The sequence below is a fragment of the Staurois parvus genome, unplaced genomic scaffold (genome assembly GCF_062004578.1).
Source record: "Staurois parvus isolate SC_StPar_1 unplaced genomic scaffold, SC_StPar_1.0 ptg001220l, whole genome shotgun sequence".
NCBI classification, from domain to species: domain Eukaryota; kingdom Metazoa; phylum Chordata; class Amphibia; order Anura; family Ranidae; genus Staurois; species Staurois parvus.
The window spans coordinates 480801-505434 of record NW_028319016.1 but is presented as its reverse complement, the minus strand read 5'-3'; the positions used below and the strand labels follow the sequence as shown (position 1 = coordinate 505434).

At 47.1% G+C, this 24634-nt stretch overlaps 1 protein-coding gene and 1 pseudogene across 1 annotated transcript; both read left to right on the top strand.

Annotated features, from left to right (window-relative positions):
- The first annotated feature begins 3438 nt into the window (after nt 1-3438).
- LOC149438095 (olfactory receptor 10C1-like) lies at nt 3439-4444 on the top strand (annotated as a pseudogene).
- Nucleotides 4445-19187: 14743 nt separating this feature from the next.
- Nucleotides 19188-20126, top strand: LOC149438094 (olfactory receptor 10C1-like). Its single transcript, XM_089660259.1, has one exon. The coding sequence runs from the start codon at nt 19188-19190 to the stop codon at nt 20124-20126; it is 939 nt and encodes a 312-aa protein (XP_089516385.1).
- The last annotated feature ends 4508 nt before the right edge of the window (nt 20127-24634 follow it).

Genomic DNA, 24634 nt, shown 5'->3' with positions numbered 1-24634 from the left:
TTAAACAAATACCATATGATCAAAATATAAAAGTAAAGTCCCTACAGTCCAAAAACATAAAGTGGATCCACCACCAATGTGTTGTAAATTTCTAACATCTTCCAATTCCTGGTGTCCGTGTTGTGCATGCAGCCACCTCGTGCTTATATCAAACGCTCACCTTGCCGTATTGACCCCAATGCATAATCAAGGTCAAATAAGCACTTTTTGCCCCTCTTTGGGCTAGCTGATCCATGGTTCCTCTGGTGGCTCCTTTCCCTTCTCTGGTGGCACCACACTCATAGGTAGGTTACATGCAAAAACAGAATGGGACTAGTAGTGCTCTCTGTATAACAGCTTCGTTATTAAAAATGCCCCCAATAACAACTCACTAAAAAAGCACTCCAAGTGCTCACAATCGGTCTCCTTTACAGTACATAGTCCCGCTTGACTCACAGATACTGCTCCCTGATGCATCCAGCATGCCTCCGCCCCGTACGCGTTACGTCCATGTTCTGGGTTTCTTCACTAGGTGAAATAATAACCGCATTTTTTTTTTAAATTTACTTGATCTAAGCAAAAAAACTAACAAAATAAAAGATGTTCAGATTGTCACAAAGCCATTGAATGTTTTTGAAAATATTAGAGTGGTTGTAAAGGTTCAAGGTTTTTAGCATCCTGCCAGGTAAAAAACCTTCTGTGTGCAGGAGCCTCCCCCCACAGCTCCCCAATACTTACCTGAGCCCCATCTCGATCCAGCGATGTGCACAAGAGCCTCGGCTGTCCCCAGTCTCTATCTTCGCATCGGCTGTGACAGCAGCAGGAGCCATCGTCTCCCTCTACTGTCAATCACAATCAGTGAGTCAATAAAGAGAGAGTGGGGGTAGGGCCCAATCTGTGTGTGAATGGACAGACACAGCGGCAGCTCGGGAGCGAGCCTGCTCAGGTGCCCTCATAGCAAGCTGCTTGGCAGGGAGGAGGAGCACTGATGGGGGACCTGAGAACAGGAGGATCAGGGCTGTGCAAAACCACTACACAGAGCAAGTAAGTATAGACATGTTTGTCAAGGGTGTCATTACAGTCCATCCATCATCATCCTGATACACTTTTTCAGCCTGAAAAATACCATCTGGTCCAAATAAGGACACAAAAGTGTTTCCAGCCTTACTTAACGGTTTGGCTATAAGTGAGGTGAGTGCATAAATTTTTCTGCACAGCAAGATTTGAATCACAGAGTAAACTTTTTTATATAATTTTTATATAATTCTTTGCACAAATTGCACAGTTAATAATTTTTGCACAGTTTGCATATTTTTTAATATTGTTATTTTTATTGTCAGTTTTGCACATTTTTTTGAATATTGTATCTATTGATCATTTAGCACATCGGTGTACATATATGAAGTTTTTTATCATATGGAATTTTAGCACATATTTATTATATCACAATTACATATTTTTAGATTTATTTATTAATACATAAGTTTTCAGCATGATTCACGTTTGGTGTAGGAGGTACATTTATTATATGTTGTTATAAAACTTTATTTCATGGTGAAAATTAGTTGGTGGAGCGCGACACATATTCAATTTATTATTAATGAACATCTTTTAATCTTTATTTATTTTTACTTATTTCACATACTTGTATAGCACCTTCCTGTCCAGGCCAATTTTCAGCTTTCAGTGCTATCACACTTGAATGAAAATTGCGTGGTCATGCAACACTGTACCCATATGACTTTTTTACCATTTTTTTGATACAGATAAAACTTTATTTTGGTGGTATTGTTTCACCACTGGGATTTTTATTTTTTTGCTATATAAATGAAAAAGTCCAAACATTTTGAAAAAAAAGTGTTTTTCTTAATAAATTTTGCAAATAAATAATATTTCTCCATACATCTTGGCCAAAATGTATTCATCCTTTTTAGTAAAAAAAAAACCCAAATTAGTTTATAACCAAAAATTTAAATTTTTCATTTTTTTTTAGATTTTGTATTGTATTTTTTTATATTATTATTTATGTATTTTTTTTTCCTTTAACATACTGTCACGCTAGCAGTATAGTGTCACCATAGTGACACTGTACTACATATGGGGGGTCATGAAGATTTTTTTTTTTTTTACACTGATTGCTTTTACACCCATAAAGGCTGTAGAAGCAATCATTTCACCTTCTCTCTGGCTTCATTCTTGCAGCCATTGAGAAATACTGTGCGAGCGGTGATTGGCCACAGCTTGTCACATGGTACAAGGCTGTCATGAATAGCCTTGTACCATGTGACCTCTGTGATCATTCACAGATTTCACTAGTAGTAAGCAATGATGTCAGGAAGTGACATCTTGCTTACTACTATTCATGTGATCACTGATTGGCCAATCAGTGATCACATGATCTGGAGCTCACACAGAGGTCCCGTACAGCGGACACAGCGGGCACCAGATCGCGGTGCCGTGCGCTCCCAGTGATCGCACACAGGCAGTGAATGTGGAGGCCATTTATGTAAATGGACCGGATGGGAAGTGGTTAAAGGCTAAACTAACAAAACCAGCTTTTACTTCAATATTCCATTTCAATCTAGAAATTTCCCCTGCAGTACTTTTTGCTGCCGCTAGATGTCCTCGGTCTGTTGGTCGGCTTTATTCATCCCACTTGCTGAGAGCCCAGTTTGTTCTGGACTCACCCCCAGCCTGTGACTGGACAGTGAAATGAAAAGCAGCAAAGCGATGAGCTTACTTCTATGTCACTTTGCTCCCCTAGCATGTTTCCTGTCAGCACAGGTGAATGATTGGAGGATTCATGAATCTGTGCCAATTTGCGCCATTAACCTGGATGGAGGAATCTGTTCGATTTATTTTGTTCAGCCTGTAATATGAAATAAATAAATCTATACATCTGTGACTAGCTTACAGTGAGTGTAAAGGTACTGTATTTTTTGTTTTAAATAACAAACATGTTACACTTACCTGCTCTGAGCAGTGATTTTCCTCCTTTTCTCGGGTTCCCCACCAGCACTCCTGACCCCTTCCTCCTGCCAACTTCCCCCACAGTAAGCAGCTTTCAATGGGGACACCCGAGCAGGCTCGCTCCTGAGCTAATGGCTCTCGCTGCTGTTTCAGCTAATGAGGTTGGAGAGACCCGGGACAGTTGGGGCTCTCATGCACATCACTGAATAGAGATAGGACTCAGGTAAGTATTAGGGGAGCTGGGAGGAGGGGGAGGGGCGGCTGCACGCAAAGGTTTTTTACCTTAATGCATAAAAAGCATGAAGGTAAAAAAACTTTAGCCTTTACAACTACTTTAAGCACAGATATCTGATCAATAGAGAACTCAAGAGCTAGAAGAGACAGGGTGGTTAACTACCAAACGCTGCAGCTGTGTAGACTGAAATTTTAAATAAAAACTATTATTAAAATGTTAGATTTTTACAATAAAATGTCTATTTTCCAAGGATAATGCCAAAATCTGATAATGGAACCCGCGGTATCGCTGTCTCTTTCATCATTGTTGGGTTTGAAACCTTGCGAGAGGTGGAGCTGTTTCTCTTCTCCCTCTTTACCAGCATGTATGTCCTCACAATCGGAGCCCATTTTCTGGTCATCACACTAGTGGCAGTGGATCGCCATCTCCGCAAACCAATGTACATACTTTTGGCCAACTTCTCCATGCTGGAGGTCTTGTACACCACAGTAACTGTTCCTAAAATGCTCAATGCATTGTTGACCCAACACAAAGAGATCTCCTCATCGTCATGCTTGGCCCAGTTTTATTTCCTGTTCGGCTTTGGGGCTTCAGAAAACTGTCTTCTTGCTGTGATGGCATATGACCGCTATGTGGCTATCTGCAGGCCATTGCATTATCCAACTCTGATGACTGGTATGATCAGCTTAAAACTGGCACTTGGCACTTGGATAGGTGGTCTACTGGCTGCCTTCCCACCTGCTGTCTGGATCTCTACCTTGAGGTTTTGCTTTCCCAATTTTATAGACCACTTTTTTTGTGATTATGCCCCTCTGCTGAAGCTCTCCTGTGAGGACACTTCAGAAGGTGAGTTTGTCTTCATGGTCATGTCATGGAGTGTTATCTTGGGATGTTTCCTTTCTGATCATGATATCCTACACCTTCATTTTCCTTGCTGTCCTGAAGATCCCATCAACCGAAGGGCAAAAGAAAGCTTTTAGTACATGTGCATCCCACTTAACTGTGGTGTCCATCTTCTATGGGACTGTCATCTTTATGTACATTCGACCCACTTCCCACATCCGCTTTACGATGGACAAAGTGATTTCTGTCTTTTACTGTGTAGTTACCCCTCTCATGAACCCCCTAATATATTGTCTTCGGAACCAGGAGGTGAAGGTGGCTTTCATGAAAACTTTGCAGATGTTGGAAAAGTATGATAACCAAGTAATGTTGAAGGCTCAAATGGCAGAACATATTAACAAGAAATACTTATTTTAATTTCCTGCATCACACAAGAAACACACATAGTATAGTGTATACCCTTTTAATCATTCTACTTAGAGCAGAATTCTGGCTCAGAATAAAGGCCATGAAGATTCTTAAAAGTCAAAAAGACCAACAAAAAAATAACAAAATGCTAAATACTATCAATGACATATTTGTAAATGCTTCCTTCAGGGATAGTATCTCCTATACCTTCAAAGTAAGGGTTCACATTATACACTTCAAGCAAACCTCACCAAAACAACTGAAACTTTCCTCTTAGACAGTTTTTAACAGGTGTTGCTATTGGAAAAGTTTATTTCACGCCTTGTTCCCTCAACAACCTGAACATTTTGGACTTACCATTACTTTCTGTACTACAGACAATGGTCACAAGAACTAATAGAGAGGGTAATTTTTCTGGCCAGAAACAGCAATAAAATTTTGGGAAAATGTATTAATAGCACTGGAACCCTGAAGTTGTCGTCCAATATTATTGCAGTTGTGTTACTATGAAGATACTAAACATTAGACCGGCAATTACCACCCACCAAAGGATTTCCATAACCACTGTAGGTTGTGAGAGGGATGAGTAAATTTAGAACTGAATTGCCACACTGTAATATTCAAATCTAGCTACAGGTTAATTCTAATGATAAAATGTCTGCAGAGCCAATGTGTTTTAACAGCTTCAGTGTTTTAATTCTTCAGGGTTGAGAAAATGAAACAATGTATGCGAATTCAATTAAAAAATGTAGCTGAATATTATGAAAACGTTTTGTACAGTATCTGCCAGCAACTGATTCTAGCAAAAGGTTGGCATTTAAGAGGTTTTTATTGTGAAATAAAGATTATTGTATAATATTTAAGAGACAATAGCCAAAATATTGTCTAGTAGCTAGACAGTACATAAGCAGCTTGATACGGTTGCAATTTAAGAGGAAGAGAAGAAGGAAGAGGAGACGAGGCAGGCTTTATCTTGAATTAAAAATTATTTGAGAGACAATAGCCACAAATATTGGGCAGTGGCTAGACAGTATGTAAGCAGCTAGATAAGGTTGCAATGTAAGAAGGAGAGATGAGGCAGGTTTTATCTTGAAATAAAGATTAAAGTATATTGTTTGAGAAACAATAGCCACAAATATTGTACAGTGGCTAGACAGTATGCAAGCAACTTGTAAAAGTGCAATTTAGGAGGGAGAGACAAAGCATGTTTTATCGTAAAATAAACAACAGAGTGTATTATTTGAGAGACAATAGCCACAATTGTTCATATAATAGATAAGTATGTGGCGCTGGAAGGGTATAGTGGAACTAACTAAAAAGTCCAATAATATAAAAGTTCATGAATAAAGTCCAACTGGTGTGAGGGGAAAGAGGGGGGGGGAACGGATTGTTGATGTTCCCAGGGGCCAGTGAGCAACAGGCAGTAGCATCCATGGCAGCACCCTTAGAGTAAAACTGGTCTCTATAGGTAAGGAGTGAGAAGAGAGTGGTGCCAAACTAAGTGCAGCATAGCTAGTAATTTATTGCAAGGTTAAAAACAATTGGCAACTCACTAGAGGTGAGGAAGAAGCTCTGCTTTGAAGCACGTTACTGCCCCCTTTTTACGTCACCACACTCCGACATTTGACTTCAAATCTGCCCCAGTGCCATCTGCATTCCAGGCTGGTTCCTTCACAGCGGTTGGTCACTCCAAGAGACCCAGAGGATCTGCTCCAGCCACTATCTGGACACCAGGACTCTCCATGTCCTCCACTGGCCCTGGGATTGCTTAGGACCACGTCTAGGGTGACATGCTCAAAATTAATTAATCTGAGTTGCCAATTGTTTTTAACCTTGTAGAAAATTACTAATTATGCTGCACTTAGTTTGGCGCCCCTCTCTTCTCTCACAATTACTGTTCAGTGGTTAGACAGCATGTAAGCAGCTGGATAAGGTTGCAATGTAAGAGGGAGAGATGAGGTAGGTTTTATCTTGAAATAAACAGTAGACTGTATTATCTGAGAGAAAATAGCCACAAATATTCCAGAGCACTGGAATAGGTTGCAAACTTCGAAGAACAATTAAGGATTTACCCTATAGTAGGCATTAGAAATTTGCCAGCTGAGGTTCAGCCGCAGAAACATTCTGTACCACCTTTACAATGCTCGAGCAGAGAGGAGCAATGCAGAATGTATCAATTTTTGGGGAAGTCAATTGGTTATTCTGTAGCATCAACAGCAGAGCCTTTGTAGTCATTGGTAATCAAAATCTGATTCACTAAGTAAAAGTGTTCTGGTCCACACTGTCATCAGACAGGCAGATCTTTCCTCCTACTGCTGTCAGGCCATGTGGTGTGTGATCCAGGAGGAACGTGAGAGGCATTGTATCACTAATCATTAAAATGGTGAATATGTCCTGAATGATGAGCCACTGGCACAGTCAAAAGAATCCCAGCTCCCCAGAACCTGTACTCATATATTGTAGTGATTGCAAGGTACTCTAGTCTACATCATGGCCAATATTGAGTTCCAGTACATGGAGTATCACAGACGAGGAAGTTGGCATTTAGCTTGTGTTGGTGCTGCATTTCTGCCAGATGAGCCCTGACCAAGTATGACCACCTAAACTGGCCACAAACTCTTCTAGCATTAAAGAGGCTAATTAAATAATAAACTGTTGTACCATTGGGTTAAGGAAATGTGTCACGCAAGGTACATGTGTGAATATTCTTGTCAAAGGGTGGCTAGCAAGTTAGGAGGAGCAATTGCCATTGACTTGTGTCATTGAAGTGCTGCTCAAACTGAGCTTTGCAGTACAAACTCATGTGTTTTCTCATGCATGCGTGTTAGGGAATTCCCAAGGGAGACGGCTGGTGAACAGACGTGCGCATGTGCACAGTAATGCACGATCATGCACACGCACGGTGAAGATTGGCGCCAGATGGACTATTTAAGAGGTGCCTCTGCCTGTGCTGAGTGCTGACTGGTTTTCAGCTGTTCCCTGTTTCCTGCTCGTTCCTGTGTGTGATTTCCTTGTTGCTGACCTGGCTTGTTCCTGACCTGACTCTGATTCCTCTCCTGCTTGATACTGGTTCCTGACTTCGGCTCTGCTCCTGACTTTGGCTTGCTTATGATTTGGTACCTCGCTGTCCACCCGTTGATGACCCTGGCCATTCCTTTGACACTGCTCCTGTCTCCTATCCCTGCTTCCTGCCTTGCTCTGGTGCACACCTGGCGATCTACCATACCAGCTCTGCATATTACTACTGTGCCTGAATCGGAGCTTCATCAGTCTTCCAAAGTCTCCAACTACAAGAGCTTCAAACAACATCTGCTGGCACTCTTGTTCCCCTGGTCCCTAGACACCCTCTGTTCCACTTCCAGTGGGGTCAGGGCTAGTGACACAAGTGAGGTTGACCTCGTCATTTCAGTCTCCAATCAGGTACGTGACAATGCGGTATCCAAATGGCTGGTACTTTTTATAGCTGATATGCTGCAGGCGATAGAGGTGCTATTTGCAGAGGATACATTGAACTAGACCCAGACTGCAGAGTTCTGTGGAAAAGCCCTGTGGATTGCTGTAGCCTGTACCCAGAGGCGTCCCTAGGGTTGGTGTCACCCAGAGCAGTAACACGTGGTGTCACCCCTCCAGAAGGAGCGGTGCCGGTGTAGCGGTAAAATGAGTATACCTTGAAGATATGTATCCCCTGAAGCAACTGCGCATGTGCCGATTTCTGGCCAAAGAAGTCGATCTCCGACTTTAGTACAGAGCCGGCGATCTTCTTCTTCAGCTTGAAACCTGCACATGCACAGTTGCTTCAGGGGATACTCATTTTACCGCTACACTGGGGTGGGGGCAGCTGTCACTGTGCCAGCATCCTGCTCCTGCACTCCCTGTGATGATGTCACCCGGTGCGACCTGCACCCCCTGCACCCCCCTAGGGATGCCACTGCCTGTACCTGTGTATTGCTGTAGCCTGTACCTGTGGATTGCTGTTGCCTGTACCTGTGTATTGCTGTAGCCTGTACCTGTGGATTGCTGTAGCCTGTACCTGTGGATTGCTGTAGCCTGTACCTGTGGATTGCTGTAGCCTGTACCTGTGGATTGCTGTAGCCTGTACCTGTGGATTGCTCTAGCCTGTACCTGTGTATTACTGTAGCCTGTACCTGTGTATTGCTGTAGCCTGTACCTGTGTATTGCTGTAGCCTGTACCTGTGGATTGCTGTAGCCTGTACTTGTGGATTGCTGTAGCCTGTACCTGTGGGACAGTGCTATCAGATGGATTAGGACAATTACTCCCTCCAGTCCTCTGAAAGCTGCTCCTGCTCCTACTCCTGGAAATAATCCTCTCTCCATGCTGTTCTGCCTTTCCCTCAGAACTTTCCTCCTCTACAATTAGTGGCACCCACAGATTGCCTGCTACCTAATCATCCACCCTATTCTCATCCTTGGAGTCCACTTGGTAGTAAGCTCCAGCTGCTGGAACATGACTGCCTCTTGCTACTTCCTTCCCAATGTCTCCTCCCTCTATTATCCTGATGCTGTCATTTACATCTTCAATATCTGAAATACTTGCGAATGATGAAGATCATCCTTTTGCAGCAAGTTAGTAGTCGTGTGATGCAATAATTCCATGGACACCTTGTTACTAGTTAGCGTGACTGTAGCAGGATGGACAGAAGAGGAGGAAGAAAAGGATGAAGCAGTAGCCTTTGCAGACAAGACTTTGTCAGCTACTACTAATTACCTCCTGTGTGCTATGGCTGTATAGCATGGCCACTCTGACCGAAAAGGCAAATGTACCCTGCCTCTAGATGGTGCAGCTCTGACAACTGTTTTGTCTTGCTCACCTACTGCTACCTCTGTGTATAGAACCTTTGCCTCTGCTTGTAGGCCTGCCTGAAATTTATGTTAATAATGGGGACTGCATACATTTAATGTCAGCTATGGCAAACTGGGGAATAAATACAGTGTTTGGTGCTTTGGTGCACAACACTTTACCACATGAGCATGTGGTGACATGCTACAAAGGGCTGCTTTGGCTGTGTCAGCAATACGTTTACAATGCGGAACGACCCCGAGAAAGTTCATATCAAAATAAAATGTATTTACGCCACCCCCCCCCCCCAAAAAAAGAAAAAACACCTAGCACTTTCACTTAAAAAAAAAAAAAAAAAAAAAAAAAAAAATATATATATATATATATATATATATATATATATATATACGGTCATGGTCAGAAATATTGTCACCCCTGTATTTCTGTCAGATAATGCACCACTTCGCCCAGCAAATTACTGCAATTACAAATGTTTGGGCATTCACATGTTTATTTCTTTCATTTGTATTGGTATGACTTAAAAAAGTGGAATTTGATTGGTTCTGACCTCAACCCCATAGAACACCTTTGGGATGAACTAGAGAGGAGACTGCAAGCCAGGCCTTCTCCCCCGACATCAGTGCCTGACCTCACAAATGTGCTTCTGGAAGAATGGTCAAACCTTCCCATAGACACCCTCCTAAACCTTGTGGACAGCCTTCCCAGAAGAGTTGGAGCTGTTATAGCTGCAAAGGGTGGGCTGCATTTTTACCACCAAGGAAGGAAGGGGTGGGTGGAAGGAAGGAAGGAAGGAAGGGGTGGGTGGGTGGAAGGAAGGGAGGGGTGGAACGAAGGAAGGGGTGGGTGGAAGGAAGGGAAGGGTGGGTTAAAGGAAGGGGTGTGTGGGTTAAAGGAAGGGGTGGGTGGGTGGAAGGAAGGGAGGGGTGGAAGGAAAGGTGGGTGGAAGGAAGGAGGGATGGGGGGAAGTTTGGGGCCCTTTAAGAGCATCTTAACAACAGTCTCAGTAAACCTGCATGTAGTATAGGTATGGTATAGTCTCGGTACTGGTTCAAGATAGATGCATTTTAGATGTGGAAAAAGTTGGGTATAACGTGGTACCAGGCTGTAGATACATTTTTTTTCTGGGGGGAGGATGGAAGGAAAGGAGGGGTGGGTGGAAGGAAGGGAGGGAGGGGTAGGTGGAAGAGGGATAGGGAGGGGTGGATGGAAGGAAGGGAGGGAGGGGTAGGTGGAAGGAAGGAAGGTAGGGGTGGGTGGAAGGGAGGGAGAGGTAGGTGGAAGGGAGGGAGGGGTGGGTGGGTGGAAGTAAGGGAGGGAGGGGTAGGTGGAAGGGGGGTAGGGAGGGTGGATGGAAGGAAGGGAGGGAGGGGTAGGTGGAAGGAAGGAAGGTAGGGGTGGGTGGAAGGGAAAGAGAGGTAGGTGGAAGGGAGGGAGGGGTGGATGGAAGGGAGGGGTGGGTGGGTGGAAGTAAGGGAGGGAGGGGTAGGTGGAAGGGGGGTAGGGAGGGTGGATGGAAGGAAGGGAGGGAGCGGTGGATGGAAGGAAGGGAGGGGTGGATGGAAGGAAGGGAGGGGTAGGTGGAAGGAAGGTAGGTCAGACTCACATGACTCATTCAGATGCATCACAGCTATCGGCTGCTGTGTTCAATTTTCCTCCCACACTTCCTCTCAAGCTGCATGGACTGGAGTGTGGGCAAGTATAGGGTGAGACAGAGCAGATCCAGCCTCTCTCCCCTCTTCTCCAATTGGTGTGGAGGATGGAGGGAGGGGCTGGGCACTGAGAAGAACACAGCGGGAGGGGGCAAAAAGAAAACGTAACGATCAGGTATGTTCTGTGCAACGGTGGGAGCAGTGACCAGCAGCAATCTCCTGTATGGCTTTCAATGAAGCAGCTGGAAGCTGCTTCTCCTCCTCTCCCTCCCATGGCTTCCTTCCACCCACCCTTGCTTCATTGAAAGCCATACAACAGATTGAGATCGCTGCTTGTCACTGCCCCCACCGCCACCGCTCCCATACACCCATAGTCCCGGCACTGCTCGGCCCCACCTTATTTCCACTCGCAGGCGAGTGCAAATTTCGAGGGCTGCAGAGATGGTTTGGCAATTCTCTTCTAGGGGGGGGTTCAGGCCTCCCCCTTATCCACTCCCCTGATGCGGTATAGAGTTGGTATAGGTGCAGTGTAGGTTTGAAATACATGCAGTATAGAGTGCAGTATGGGTGTGGGTGGATTGGACATTCTCGGTGTCCTGCCCTTACTGGCTGAGTCACTGCTAGCAGTATTAGTGTCAGGGCTCCCAGGTGTGACCAGAGATGTGTGACTGACGCAGGGAAACGCAGACCTCAGATATGTTATAAACAATATAATTTATTAACACTAACAATACAAACATAAACGCAGTGCAATACTAAAACATAATACAGTGCAAACAAACCAAACCACCCACAGATAACAATACATACAAGCAAGCGTCGTCAGGCAGGCCGGGTCAATATCAATAAGGCAGGTAGGTACAGGGGGAGCAAGCGGAGATTGGTCAGGGTCACAAGCCAGGGATCAGAACAGGTAGCAAGCAGCGTGGTACAGAGGGTCAGACAGAGGGTTGGTCAGGAGCGAGCCGGGATCAGAGCAGGAGAAGTCAGCAGCGGTTCAGAAACAGGATGCAGGACAGAAACAGGATGCAGGACAGAAACAGGATGCAGGGCCCAGGACAAACACAACACCAAGGCAGAGTCTGTGGGTCTGGCCATCCCTTAAATACCCCAGCATAATCAGTTACAGGTGTTAGCTGGCTGCAAAGTTGAGTCTCTGATTGCTGGGAACACCCGCTGGCCAGCCCTGGTACTGCAGATCAAAAGGCAGGTGAGTCCCACCATAGCTGGCCAATCCATTCCTGACAGTACCCCCCCCTCAAGGAGCTGCCTCAGGACGCTCCAAACAGTCCTAGCTGGGAAAAATGTTCCACCGCCCGGGTCTGGTAACTGGCGGGATATCAAAGACTGGCACACCGGGCAGGACTCCGGGCAGCGGTACACCGGGCAGAGGCACATCGGGCTGGACTCCGGGCAGAGGCACATCGGGCTGGACTCCGGGCAGAGGCACATCGGGCTGGACTCCGGGCAGAGGCACATCGGGCTGGACTCCGGGCAGAGGCACACCGGGCAGAGGCACACCGGGCTGGACTCCGGGCAGAGGCACATCGGGCTGGACTCCGGGCAGAGGCACATCGGGCAGGACTCCGGGCAGAGGCACACCGGGCAGGACTCCGGGCAGAGGCACATCGGGCTGGACTCCGGGCAGAGGCACATCGGGCAGGACTCCGGGCAGAGGCACATCGGGCAGGACTCCGGGCAGAGGCACATCGGGCAGGACTCCGGGCAGAGGCACATCGGGCTACCAGGCGAAGCGGCAGGCAGCGGGCCCCCGGGCGGGGCGACAGGCACCGGGCCCCCGGGCGGGGCGACAGGCACCGGGCCCCCGGGCGGGGCGACAGGCACCGGGCCCCCAGGCGGGGCGACAGGCACCGGACCCCCAGGCGGAACTACAGGTCTCGGGCCCCCAGGCGGGGCGACAGGCATCGGACCCCCAGGCGGGGCGACAGGCATCGGACCCCCAGGCGGGGCGGCGGGCGCCGGACCCCCAGGCGGAATTACAGGTCTCGGGCCCTCAGGCGGAGCGGCGGGCGCCGGACCCCCAGATGGAGCGTCAGGTCTCGGGCCCTCAGGCGGAGCGACAGGCATCGGACCCCCAGGCGGGGCGACAGGCATCGGACCCCCAGGCGGGGCGACAGGCATCGGACCCCCAGGCGGGGCGACAGGCATCGGACCCCCAGGCGGGGCGACAGGCATCGGACCCCCAGGCGGGGCGACAGGCATCGGACCCCCAGGCGGGGCGACAGGCATCGGGCCCCCAGGCGGGGCGACAGGCATCGGGTCCCCAGGCGGGGCGACAGGCATCGGGCCCCCAGGCGGAGCGGCGGGCACCGGACCCCCATGCGGAGCGGCGGGCGCCGGACCCCCATGCGGAGCGGCGGGCGCCGGACCCCCAGGCGGAGCTACAGGTCTCGGGCCCTCAGGCGGAGCGGCGGGCGCCGGACCCCCAGATGGAGCGACAGGTCTCGGGTCCTCAGGCGGAGCGGCGGGCGCCGGACCCCCAGATGGAGCGACAGGTCTCGGGTCCTCAGGCGGAGCAACAGGTCTCGGGCCCCCAGACGAAGCGGCGGGCACCGAGTCGTCTGGCAAGACTGCGGGCACCGAGTCAACTGGCGGAACAGCGGGCATCGAGTCAACTGGCGGAACAGCGGGCACCGAGTCGTCTGGCAAGACTGCGGGCACCGAGTCATCTGGCGGAACAGCGGGCACCGAGTCGTCTGGCAAGACTGCGGGCACCGAGCCAACTGGCGGAACAGCAGGCTTCGAGTCGTCTGGCAAGACTGCGGGCACCGAGTCAACTGGCGGAACAGCGGGCATCGAGTCAACTGGCGGGACTGCGGGCACCGAGTCGTCTGGCAAGACTGCGGGCACCGAGTCGTCTGGCAAGACTGCGGGCACCGAGTCGTCTGGCAAGACTGCGGGCACCGAGTCAACTGGCAAGACTGCGGGCACCGAGTCAACTGGCGGAACAGCGGGCACCGAGTCAACTGGCAAGACTGCGGGCACCGAGTCGTCTGGCAAGACTGCGGGCACCGAGTCGTCTGGCAAGACTGCGGGCACCGAGTCGTCTGGCAAGACTGCGGGCACCGAGTCATCTGGCAAGACTGCGGGCACTGAGTCGACTGGCGGAACAGCGGGCACCGAGTCGTCTGGCAAGACAGTGGGCTCCGAGTCAACAGGCACGACAGTGGGCACCGGGTCATCAGGTATCGGATTGTCTGACTCGACAGCGGGCATCGGGTCACCAGGTATGACAGCGGGCACTGGGTCACCAGGCATCAGGTCATTTGGCTTGCCAGCGGGCACCGCGTCATCTGGCAAGGCAGTGGGCACCGGGTCACCAGGTATGACAGCGGGCTCTGAGTCAATTGGCACGACAGCGGGCACTGGATCAGGTACCGGATCATCTGGATCAACAGCGGGCATCGAGTCAACTGGCCTAATAGGATCGTCGGGCTGGATCAGTTCATCATGCTGAGTAGCGGCATCAGGCTGAGGAGAGGCTTCAGGCTGAGGAGAGGCTTCAGGCTGAGGAGAGGCTTCCGGCTGAGGAGAGGCATCCGGCTGAGGAGAGGCATCCGGCTGAGGAGAGGCATCCGGCTGAGGAGAGGCATCCGGCTGAGGAGAGGCATCCGGCTGAGGAGAGGCATCCGGCTGAGGAGAGGCATCCGGCTGAGGAGAGGCATCCGGCTGAGGAGAGGCATCCGGCTGAGGAGAGGCATCCGGCTGAGGAGAGGCATCCGGCTGAGGAGAGGCATCCGGCTGAGGAGAGGCATCCGGCTGAAGAGAGGCATCCGGCTGAAGAGAGGCATCCGGCTGAAGAGAGGCATCAGGCTGAGTAGAGGCTTCAGGCTGAGTAGAGGCTTCAGGCTGAACCACGGAAGGCAGGTTCTCAGACGGCAGGCTCACCGGTTTGGATACTGGCAGGATGGTATTGGTTGGAAAGAATTTTCGCTTTTTTCTGGTTTTAACTACTGGAGCACTGCAAGTAAACGCAGGTCTGCAAACGAATGGAGCAGCTGGAGACAGAGAAAAACTGGAGGATGGAACAGGAGAGGGAGCAGTTGCTACAGAGGGCTTTTTTACTGGGTTAAAGGCAGGATAGGTGCAGCGAGTGGGAACAGGGTACTGACATGCGGTAGATAGCCAAGTATACTGGGCTGTAACTGGAGGAGCTGGTGGGAATACAGGAGTAGAGTTAGAAGCAGGACTGGGTTTTTGTAAGCTGACTGAGGCTGGGTGCAACAAGTCTGTCCATGTCTGCAGTATGGGTTGAACAAAGCTGAGCTTACACAAAGCCTGTCTGGTCAATGACTGCACTGCGTTTATACAATCTCTTAGTGTCTGTGGTGAACATGTGGAATAACGCTCCAGAAAGTAACCCACATCATCCTCTAATAACCACACCAGGGACTCAACCTGGTCTGCACTAAATGGTGGCAAAAATTCATCCCTGCATTCGGGGGAACCAGATGAAACCAACTCAACACAAACCTGAATCAATGGCTGCACCATAGAGAAATCTGTGCCCTGATCTACTAGAACATGAGCGAGCCGTATACATTCTAGCAGTTCATCCCGGGTATACTCCTTCAGAGTCTGATAAGCATACTCTCTGTCATCAAGCACTAGCAGAGATAAATACTCAACCTCATCCAGATCCATCCTTCCCATCAACAAGCCAAGATGGCTTCCCTGTGCAGCCACTTCTGGTCAGGATTGGCCTTGGTGTAATGTCAGGGCTCCCAGGTGTGACCAGAGATGTGTGACTGACGCAGGGAAACGCAGACCTCAGATATGTTATAAACAATATAATTTATTAACACTAACAATACAAACATAAACGCAGTGCAATACTAAAACATAATACAGTGCAAACAAACCAAACCAAACCACCCACAGATAACAATACATACAAGCAAGCGTCGTCAGGCAGGCCGGGTCAATATCAATAAGGCAGGTAGGTACAGGGGGAGCAAGCGGAGATTGGTCAGGGTCACAAGCCAGGGATCAGAACAGGTAGCAAGCAGCGTGGTACAGAGGGTCAGACAGAGGGTTGGTCAGGAGCGAGCCGGGATCAGAGCAGGAGAAGTCAGCAGCGGTTCAGAAACAGGATGCAGGACAGAAACAGGATGCAGGGCCCAGGACAAACACAACACCAAGGCAGAGTCTGTGGGTCTGGCCATCCCTTAAATACCCCAGCATAATCAGTTACAGGTGTTAGCTGGCTGCAAAGTTGAGTCTCTGATTGCTGGGAACACCCGCTGGCCAGCCCTGGTACTGCAGATCAAAAGGCAGGTGAGTCCCACCATAGCTGGCCAGTCCATTCCTGACAATTAGCAATGATCAATTAGCCCTCTCGCCAGTCCCCTGCTGCTGTGAAAGTTCGCTGTAGTAGGGGAGGTCCCTGAGTCTCTCCACAGAATGCTTCTAGAGATTCAGAGGTGGAAAGTAGAGGATGAGATGATGCTCTGGTCTCCCTGTGGCAACAATGCAGATGTAATCGATGGCTCAGGTGTCTCTGCTGGTTTGGCCTCTCGGCAGATGTGTGTTCCTTGGCTCCATCGGCTCCAAGAGCAAGAACCTAGCTGAGCAGTCTCAGAAATTGATGGGATTTACAGTGTATGGAGCCCATTCATCCCATTATATGGCTGCCATCTCAAACTCCCAGGATTCTTGGCGCTTTCATAGAAGTCTATAGGCTTGCTTGGCTCCCCCCTGCTGGCTGGAGGAGAAGAGTGCAACACAAGCATCAGTATCTCTGTAGTGGGAGAGAAGAATGTAAAGCAATGTCTCCTTCTCTATACTGCTGTAGCCCAGCATCTGGCTACATATATAAAGGTTCTCTTATGTACTCGTGATCACAATAGACACTGTCTATTGCTTTGCATGTTTTTCCAGACTGTGAATTATAAAATACTATAGAACAGACAGACCGTGCACAGGCTCTGTGTGACACCTTCATATGACCTTTATTAAAAATAGAAAAATATGGTACTCACAAACACACTGTTTAGACTTGCTATATCACATAAAATTGCATCCAAGAAGAGACCTGCTCGTCCCTTACTGAATGGAAGAAATCCCTGTAATGGTTGCTGTTAGCATGCAGTCGCTATCTTTAGCATGCATAACGGGTGACTAGTTTAAGTCCGGGTTCACATATGTGCAGTGCGGTATATCGCATGTGATTCACACAGGAACCGCAACGCATTCCTGTGCAAATCACATGCGATTTGTGTGCGGTGCGATTGGAGCTATACATCTTGTATGGCTCTAATCGCACCACACCCACACCAATAAGGTGCAGGACCCTTTTTTGGGTCTGCACTAGAATTGGATCGCATGGGTATTCACACCTTTGTGATCCGATTCTGCACATCGAGCTGCGTTTTGCGGACCGATTTTGGGACGTTGCTAACATACACACCCGCAGCGGTTCACATGTACAGGGTGTGATTCTGATGCGGTGCGGAATTCGCACAGAAAACGATGCGAATTCCACACCGGATCAGTGTGAACCCGGGCTTAGAGGCGGATGTTCTTGATCAGTGCTGTTAAGAAGAGGATGTGCCCTTGAAACCGGTCAGCGGTTATACATGCTAGAGAACAGGATCCCTTACCCTTTATACACATCAGCTGCAGGGCAGGGAATCTTCAGCTCACAGATGATTGACCTAGCAATGACTGCTATCTTTCGGGTTTGGATGAACTTGGGTTTGGATAGAACCAGGGGCGGACTGACAACTCATGGGGCCCCCGGGGAATAGGGGATCACGGGGCCCCTGTGTTCTTGCCCAAACTCAAAAAAGCCTATGAAAAAGGTACCGGGGGCATCTCATGCTCGTCCCTTACTGAATAGAAGAAATCCCTGTAATGGTTGCTGTTAGCATGCAGTCGCTATCTTTAGCATGCATAACGGCTGACTAGTTTAAGTCCGGCCTACTGACCCCGGGCCCTCGGACAGTGCCCGAGTTTCCAAATGGTCAGTCCGCCCCTGGATAGAACCCATGCTCATCAATAGTCCTGAGCAAGGATGTACAGTTGCTGTAACAAATGAATGTAGACAGAAAGTGGCTGAACAGTCTGCAGCAGATAAAAAAACCCAAAAAACAATATATTATGAAAAAGCATCACAACTGTTTCTGATATCAAGGTCCTTTGCAAACTAAATGGCATTCTGCTAGGGATTACATCTACTAACGGATTTGCAGATTTGAAAACAATAATGCAAGTAAATCAAATTCAGCAAAGACCTAATTTATAGTATATTAATAAATGTTGTGTTCAGACAATCCCTGGGCAGTACATAATGAGTAGCCAAGGGAATAACACAGCAGGGTATTGCAGATTAGGGCAAGGAGGATGCTGATATAGGGCAGTCAGTTGTCTCCTGTATTCAGGACCGGTATCCTATATAGGCACATCAATTCTTAGAGTCACTGTATCTTGCCTATAATGCAGAACATAAATTCCTATATTCATTTTTTCAAATTCTTCATACACGGTTTCTTCACTTTTGTTTACTTAAACTCTATTAAAACGGACGTGTCCATCTAAATACCCTGTTCACAGGATGACAATGCTGCTGTTTGATTTCACTGCAGAATGAAATGAAGTGTCACCCCATAACAATAATTGAAATTGTAATTGATCTATTCACAAGATCAACAGGTAATAACAATTATTTTACAGCAAGGACTCTGAAAAGCTAAATATGTTGAGCTAGTGACAGGTGGCATATGTCTATATGCGGCAGAGGCAAAGAGGTGGCTTTTCTTTGAATAGTGATCAAGCACACATTTTTCGCATCTTTGTTAAAAATACATTCCTGTCACATCAGCTTGTTTACAAATCATTACAATATAAAATCCAAGTAACAACCAATCAAAAGAAAGAAGTCCTAGCTTCATTTATATCTCAGATGCTTCAACAGTGAGATCCTCCTGCCGTAATTTCACTCTGTTTCTGTCCAACTTGGAGTTTTGTGTGTCTCTGTCCCCATTTGTGTGATCCAGCTGCTTCTGTTAAATTCTCCATAATATAAAACATAATATAAAATAAATGTAAAATGCTGCATGGAAAGCAGGAACCATCATAATTGGCATAACAAATTTGCAGACTGGGAACTCATAGCAGAGATCTTACGGTATAAAATAGACTGTCAAGGGGTGCACCCCTCCAGCATCTACCAAACACTAAAACTGGGTGGATTGAAGTATTAAATAAAAACTATGATTAAAATATCAGATTTTTACTGTTCAAGGTCTGCTTTTGAAGGATAATGCCAAAAACTGACAATGGGACCTGCAGTATTGCTGACTCTTTCATCATTGTTGGGTTTGAAACTCTTCGAGAGGTGGAACTTTTTCTCTTCTCCCTCTTCTCCAGCATGTATATCTTCACAATCTCAGCTCATTTCATGATTGTCACACTAGTAGCAGTAGACCACCATCTCCACAAACCAATGTACATACTTCTGGCCAACTTCTCCATGCTGCAGGTCTTGTACACCAATGTGACTGTTCCTAAAATGCTTAATGCATTGTTAACCCAACACAAAGAGATCTCTTTATCGTCATGCTTGGCCCAGTTTTATTTCCTGTTTGGCTTTGGGGCTGCAGAAAACTGTCTTCTTGCTGTGATGGCTTATGACCGCTATGTGGCTATCTGCAGACCGTTGCATTATCCAACTCAGATGAGTGGTCAGAATAGCTTGAAACTGGCATTTGGGGCTTGGGTAGGTGGTCTACTGGCTGCATTCCCACCTGCTGTCTGGATCTCTACCTTGAGGTTTTGCTTTCCCAATTTTATAGACCACTTCTTTTGTGATTATGCCCCTCTAGTGAAGCTCTCCTGTGAGGACACTTCAGAAGGTGAGTTTGCCTTCATGGTCATGTCATGGAGTGTTATATTGGGATGTTTCTTTCTCATCATGTTATCCTACACCTTCATTGTCTTTGCTGTTCTAAGGATCCCATCAGCTGAAGGCCAGAAGAAAGCTTTTATTACTTGTGCATCCCACTTAGCTGTGGTGGCTATCTATTATGGGACTGTCATCTTCATGTACATTCGACCCACTTCCCACATCCGCTTTACAATGGACAAAGTGGTTTCTGTCTTCTACTGTGTAGTTACCCCTCTTCTAAATCCTATAATTTACTGTCTTCGGAACCAGGAGGTGAAGGTAGCTTTTATGAAAACTTTGCAGATGTTGCTGTAGCACTACCCCCTTAGGGATTGCTGATGAATTTGGGTCCCACTATGGTCCTGCATTTAACATTTCTTCACACCAGCTTTCATCAGTAGACAGAAATCAGTCCTTGAGTGCTTGTTTTGTTATTTTATTGAAGGGATTAGGACTTGGATTAGGTAAGGGGTGTATAGGATGCACAAAGGAACCAAAATCTGAGGACAACTTTTTGAACTATTCACAGCTTTTCCTCTCTGCTACAGTCTCTGTTGAAGTGCTAGCCAGCAGCTCCAGTTTTACCACCCCAGACCCTAGATGAACTCCTCTTTACCCAGCAATCTGGAGACTTTCTTCCTGAGCAGGAAATCTGGCTCTTGTTCCATTAAATGCATAACAGTCACTAGCAGAGGGCTAATCTGATTTCCTACCAGAGTGCTCCTTCCCCTATCCACCCAGGGGGTACAGGTGTACTCACTCAGATCTTCTCCGGTACCGCTTGCAGAATGACTGCTACTACCAGGCCTATCAGCTGGGTTGTTCCTTCCCCACAATACAGGTGGTCCTCTCTCAGGAGGCCAGTGAGTCCAGAGGCCCCATCCCACTAGGCCTCCTGGCAGTCTTCCTCCTCCAGCCTCACATCTTCCTGTTTCTCATTCCTCTCCCACCACAACACTCCACACTGAACAGGCTCCGACACTTTTTAAGGGAGTCAAGCCCCTTGCCAAGCCTCCTGTTGGTGATTGGCTGAGGTCCCTCAATAGTGTAGCCATCCATGCCTCAGATGCACCCACTGCCTCCAGGGCCCTCTTCTGATAGCCTCAGAGCAGTGGGAAATTCCAGAGGGGATAGCCTGCAGAGTCTCTCAGTCCTGACCAGAATTTGACCCCTCTGGCTATCTCACCTGAGCTGCCAATCAGCTCCTAACTAACCATTAGGGTCTAGCTCCCCCTAGCTAAAAGACACTTAAAAGTCAAAAAGACCAACAAAAAATAATAAAATGCTGAATACTGTCAATTACATATATTTAAATGCTTGGTTCAAGAATAGTATCATCTACCCCTTCATATTAAAGATTCACATTAAACACTTCAAGTAAACTTTATCAAAACAGCTGACTATTCCATCTTAGACAGTTGTCACCAGGTGTTCCTATTGGAAGATTTTATTTCACACCTTGTTCCCTTGACAATGTGAACATTTTAGACTTACCATTTCTGTACTGCAGACAATGGTCACAAGAACTATTACAGAGGGTAATTTTTCTGGCCAGAAACAGCTATAAAACTCTTGGGAAAGTGTGTTAATAGCACTGGAACCTTGAAGTTGTCATCCAATATTATGGCAGTTGTGTAAATATGAAGAGTCTAAACATTGGACCGGCAATTACTACCCACCAAAGGATTTCCATGACCACTGTAGGTTGTGAGAGGGATGAGTAAATTCAGAACTGAAGTGCTACTTGTAATATTCAAATCTAGGTACAGGGTAATTCTAATGATAAAAGCACAGTGGTGTAATGGTTGTCACTTTTGCCTGGCAGTACTAGGGTTGTTGGCATGTAGTTTGCATGTTCTCCCTGTTCCTGTGTGGGTTTCCTCTGGGTCCTCCGGTTTCCTCCCACACTTCAAGGACATGCTGGTAGGTTGATTGGCTCCTGTCTAAATTGGCTCTAGTCTGTGTATGTATGAATGTGAGTTAGGGACCTTAGATTGCACGCCCCTTGAGGGTTAGGGATTGATGTGAATGTACAATATATATGTAAAGTGCTGTGTAAATTGATGGCGCTATATAAGTACCTGAAATAAACAATAATAAAATGTTTCCAGAGCCAATGTGTTTTAATGTCCCCCTTCTTCAGGGTTGAGCAAATGAAACAATGTATGCAGACTCAATAATAAATATATAGTTGAATATTATGAAAGTGTGTGGTTTTGTGCAATATCTGTCGGTAGCTGGTTCTAGCAAGGTTTTATCGTGAAAGAAATATTATCGCATATTATTTAAGAGACAATAGCCACAAATATTGTTCAGTAGCTAGACAGTACATAAGAAGCTTGGTAAGGTTGCAGTGTAAGAGGAAGAGGAGACAAGGCAGGTTTTATCATTCTTGAGCTAAACATTAGATTGTATTATTTGAGAGACAATAGCCACAAATATTGTACAGTGGCTAGACAGTATGTAAGCAGCTAGATAAGGTTGCAATGTAAGAGGGAGGGATGAGGAAGGTTTTATCTTGAAATAAACAATGGCCATACATATTTCAGAACACTGGAATAGGTTGCAAACTTTGAGGAGCAATGGAAGATTTACCCTATAGCAAACATTAGAAATCTGCCAGCCGAGGTCCAGCTGCAGAAACATTCTGTACCACCTTTATCCATGTAAGGGCTCATGTACACGGGGCATTTGGAAAACTCTTCTGAATGATGGAAACTGCTGGAAAACGTAGGTTAAAAAACATCAGTTTAGCCGTGTTTGCATAGCACGTTTATGCACGTTTATGTGCGTTTGCGTTTTTAAAAGATAACCTCAGGAGATCCTCCCAAATGCCCAGAATGCACTGAAAAATAGTAAAAAATTTACTATTTCAGACTTTTTGAGAGGAATAGAGAGAGCAGAAGCAGACAGAGCTGTACGTGTTGAGATGACCTGTCTTTTTTTGGTTGTATTCACTATGGATCCCATCATGCGCAGAATGCACCATTTTTTCCTTCACACGAAATCTGGAACTGACTGCGCTGGTGTTCCGGGTCCATTTGAATACATGGAAAATGCTTTGCATGCATTTCTGATGATGAAAAAAAGGCTCTGGACAGCATCTGGACATGGAACAGTTAAAAAACGCTTCTAAACGCAAACACTTTACACACGTTTACAAGCATTTGGCGTTTGAAACACCGGTAAAATCTACTCCTGAACGCATGTTTTGGTGCATTCAAAAAAATGACTGTAAACAACACATAGGAAAACATTAGGGAGAGCTCAGGAGCTGCTGGAAAAAAACGCTGAACAGCTCCTGAACGTCAGTTTAAGAGCTGCGGTGTACATGAGCCTTAGGCTCCATGTAAACGAGCAGCTCCTAAACTTGAGTTTAGGAGCTTTTGGCATTTTTTTTGCCAAAGCTCCTAAACTCAACTCCATAAAAGACTATGTGTCCATGTACACATATGCTTTTAGCAGAGTTTAGGAGCTGCCGAGTTTAGATGAGGTTAAACCTCCCTCTTCTGAACGTGGAAGAATCGTGTTCAGGATAGGAACGTTTTGACCACCGATTTGCATTTTCCCACAGCTGGTGGTCAGGGTTGGCTCGTGTACATGGAGCCATACAGTGCTGGAGCACTGCAATACATGTACACTTTGAGGAGTAATGCAGAATGTATCAGTTTTCAGTGGGTTGATTGACACTCAAGGTTTATTCTGTAGCATCAGCAATAGGGCCTTTGTAGTCATTAGTAATCAAAGACTGATTCACTTAGCAAAAATGTTCTGATCCACACTGTCAACAGGCAGATTCTGCCTCTTACTGCTGTCAGGCCATGCGGTGTGTGATCCCAGAGGAGCATGAGAGGTCTTGTATCCCTAATTATTAAAATGCTGAACATGTCCTAAATGATGAGCCACTGGCACAGTCAAACGAATCCCAGCTCCCTATAAACTGTACTCATATAGTAATTGCACGGGTAGTAATTGCATGGTCAATATTGAGTCCCAGTCAGGGGCGGACTGACCATTTGGAAACTCGAGCACTGCCCGAGGGCCCGGGGTCAGTAGGGGGCCCCAAGAGATGCCCCTGGTACCTTTTTCATAGGCTTTTTTGAGTTTGGGCAATGACACAGGGGCCCCATGATCCCCTATTGCCCAGGGGCCCCATGAGTTGTCAGTCCGCCCCTGGTCCCAGTCAATAGGGTATCACAAATGAAGCAGTTGGCATTTAGCTTGTGTTGGCGCTGCATGTCTGCCAGATGAACATGGACCTGGTATGACCACCTAAAGAGGCCGTAAACCCTTCTAGCATGACAGAAGACCTGACCATACTCAGACCAGAGATCCAGGCTACTTAATAATAAACTGCTGTACCAGTGGGTTGAGGAAATGCATCAGGAAAAGTACACATGTGAATTGTTTTGGCAAAGGGTGGCCAGCAGGTTAGAAAGAGGAAGTGCCACTGACTTGCATCATCAAGGTGCTGCTCCCACTGAGCTTTGCTGTACATGTGTTTTCTCTTGCATGTGGTACCCAAATGACTGGTACTTTTGCCATGGCTGATATGCTGCAGACCATAGAGCTGCTGTTGGCAGCAAATACATTAAAAAAGCCCCAGACTTCAGCTACCTGTGGGACAGTGCCAACAGATGGATTAGGACAGTTGCTCCCTTTAGTTCACTGCAAGCTGCCCCTGCCCTTGGAAATAATCCTCTCTCCATGCTGTTCTGCCTCTCCATCAGAACTTTCCTCCTCTACAATCAGTGGCACCCACAGACTACCTGCTACCCCATCATCCACCCTATTCTCATCTCTGGAACCCATTTGGCAGTAAG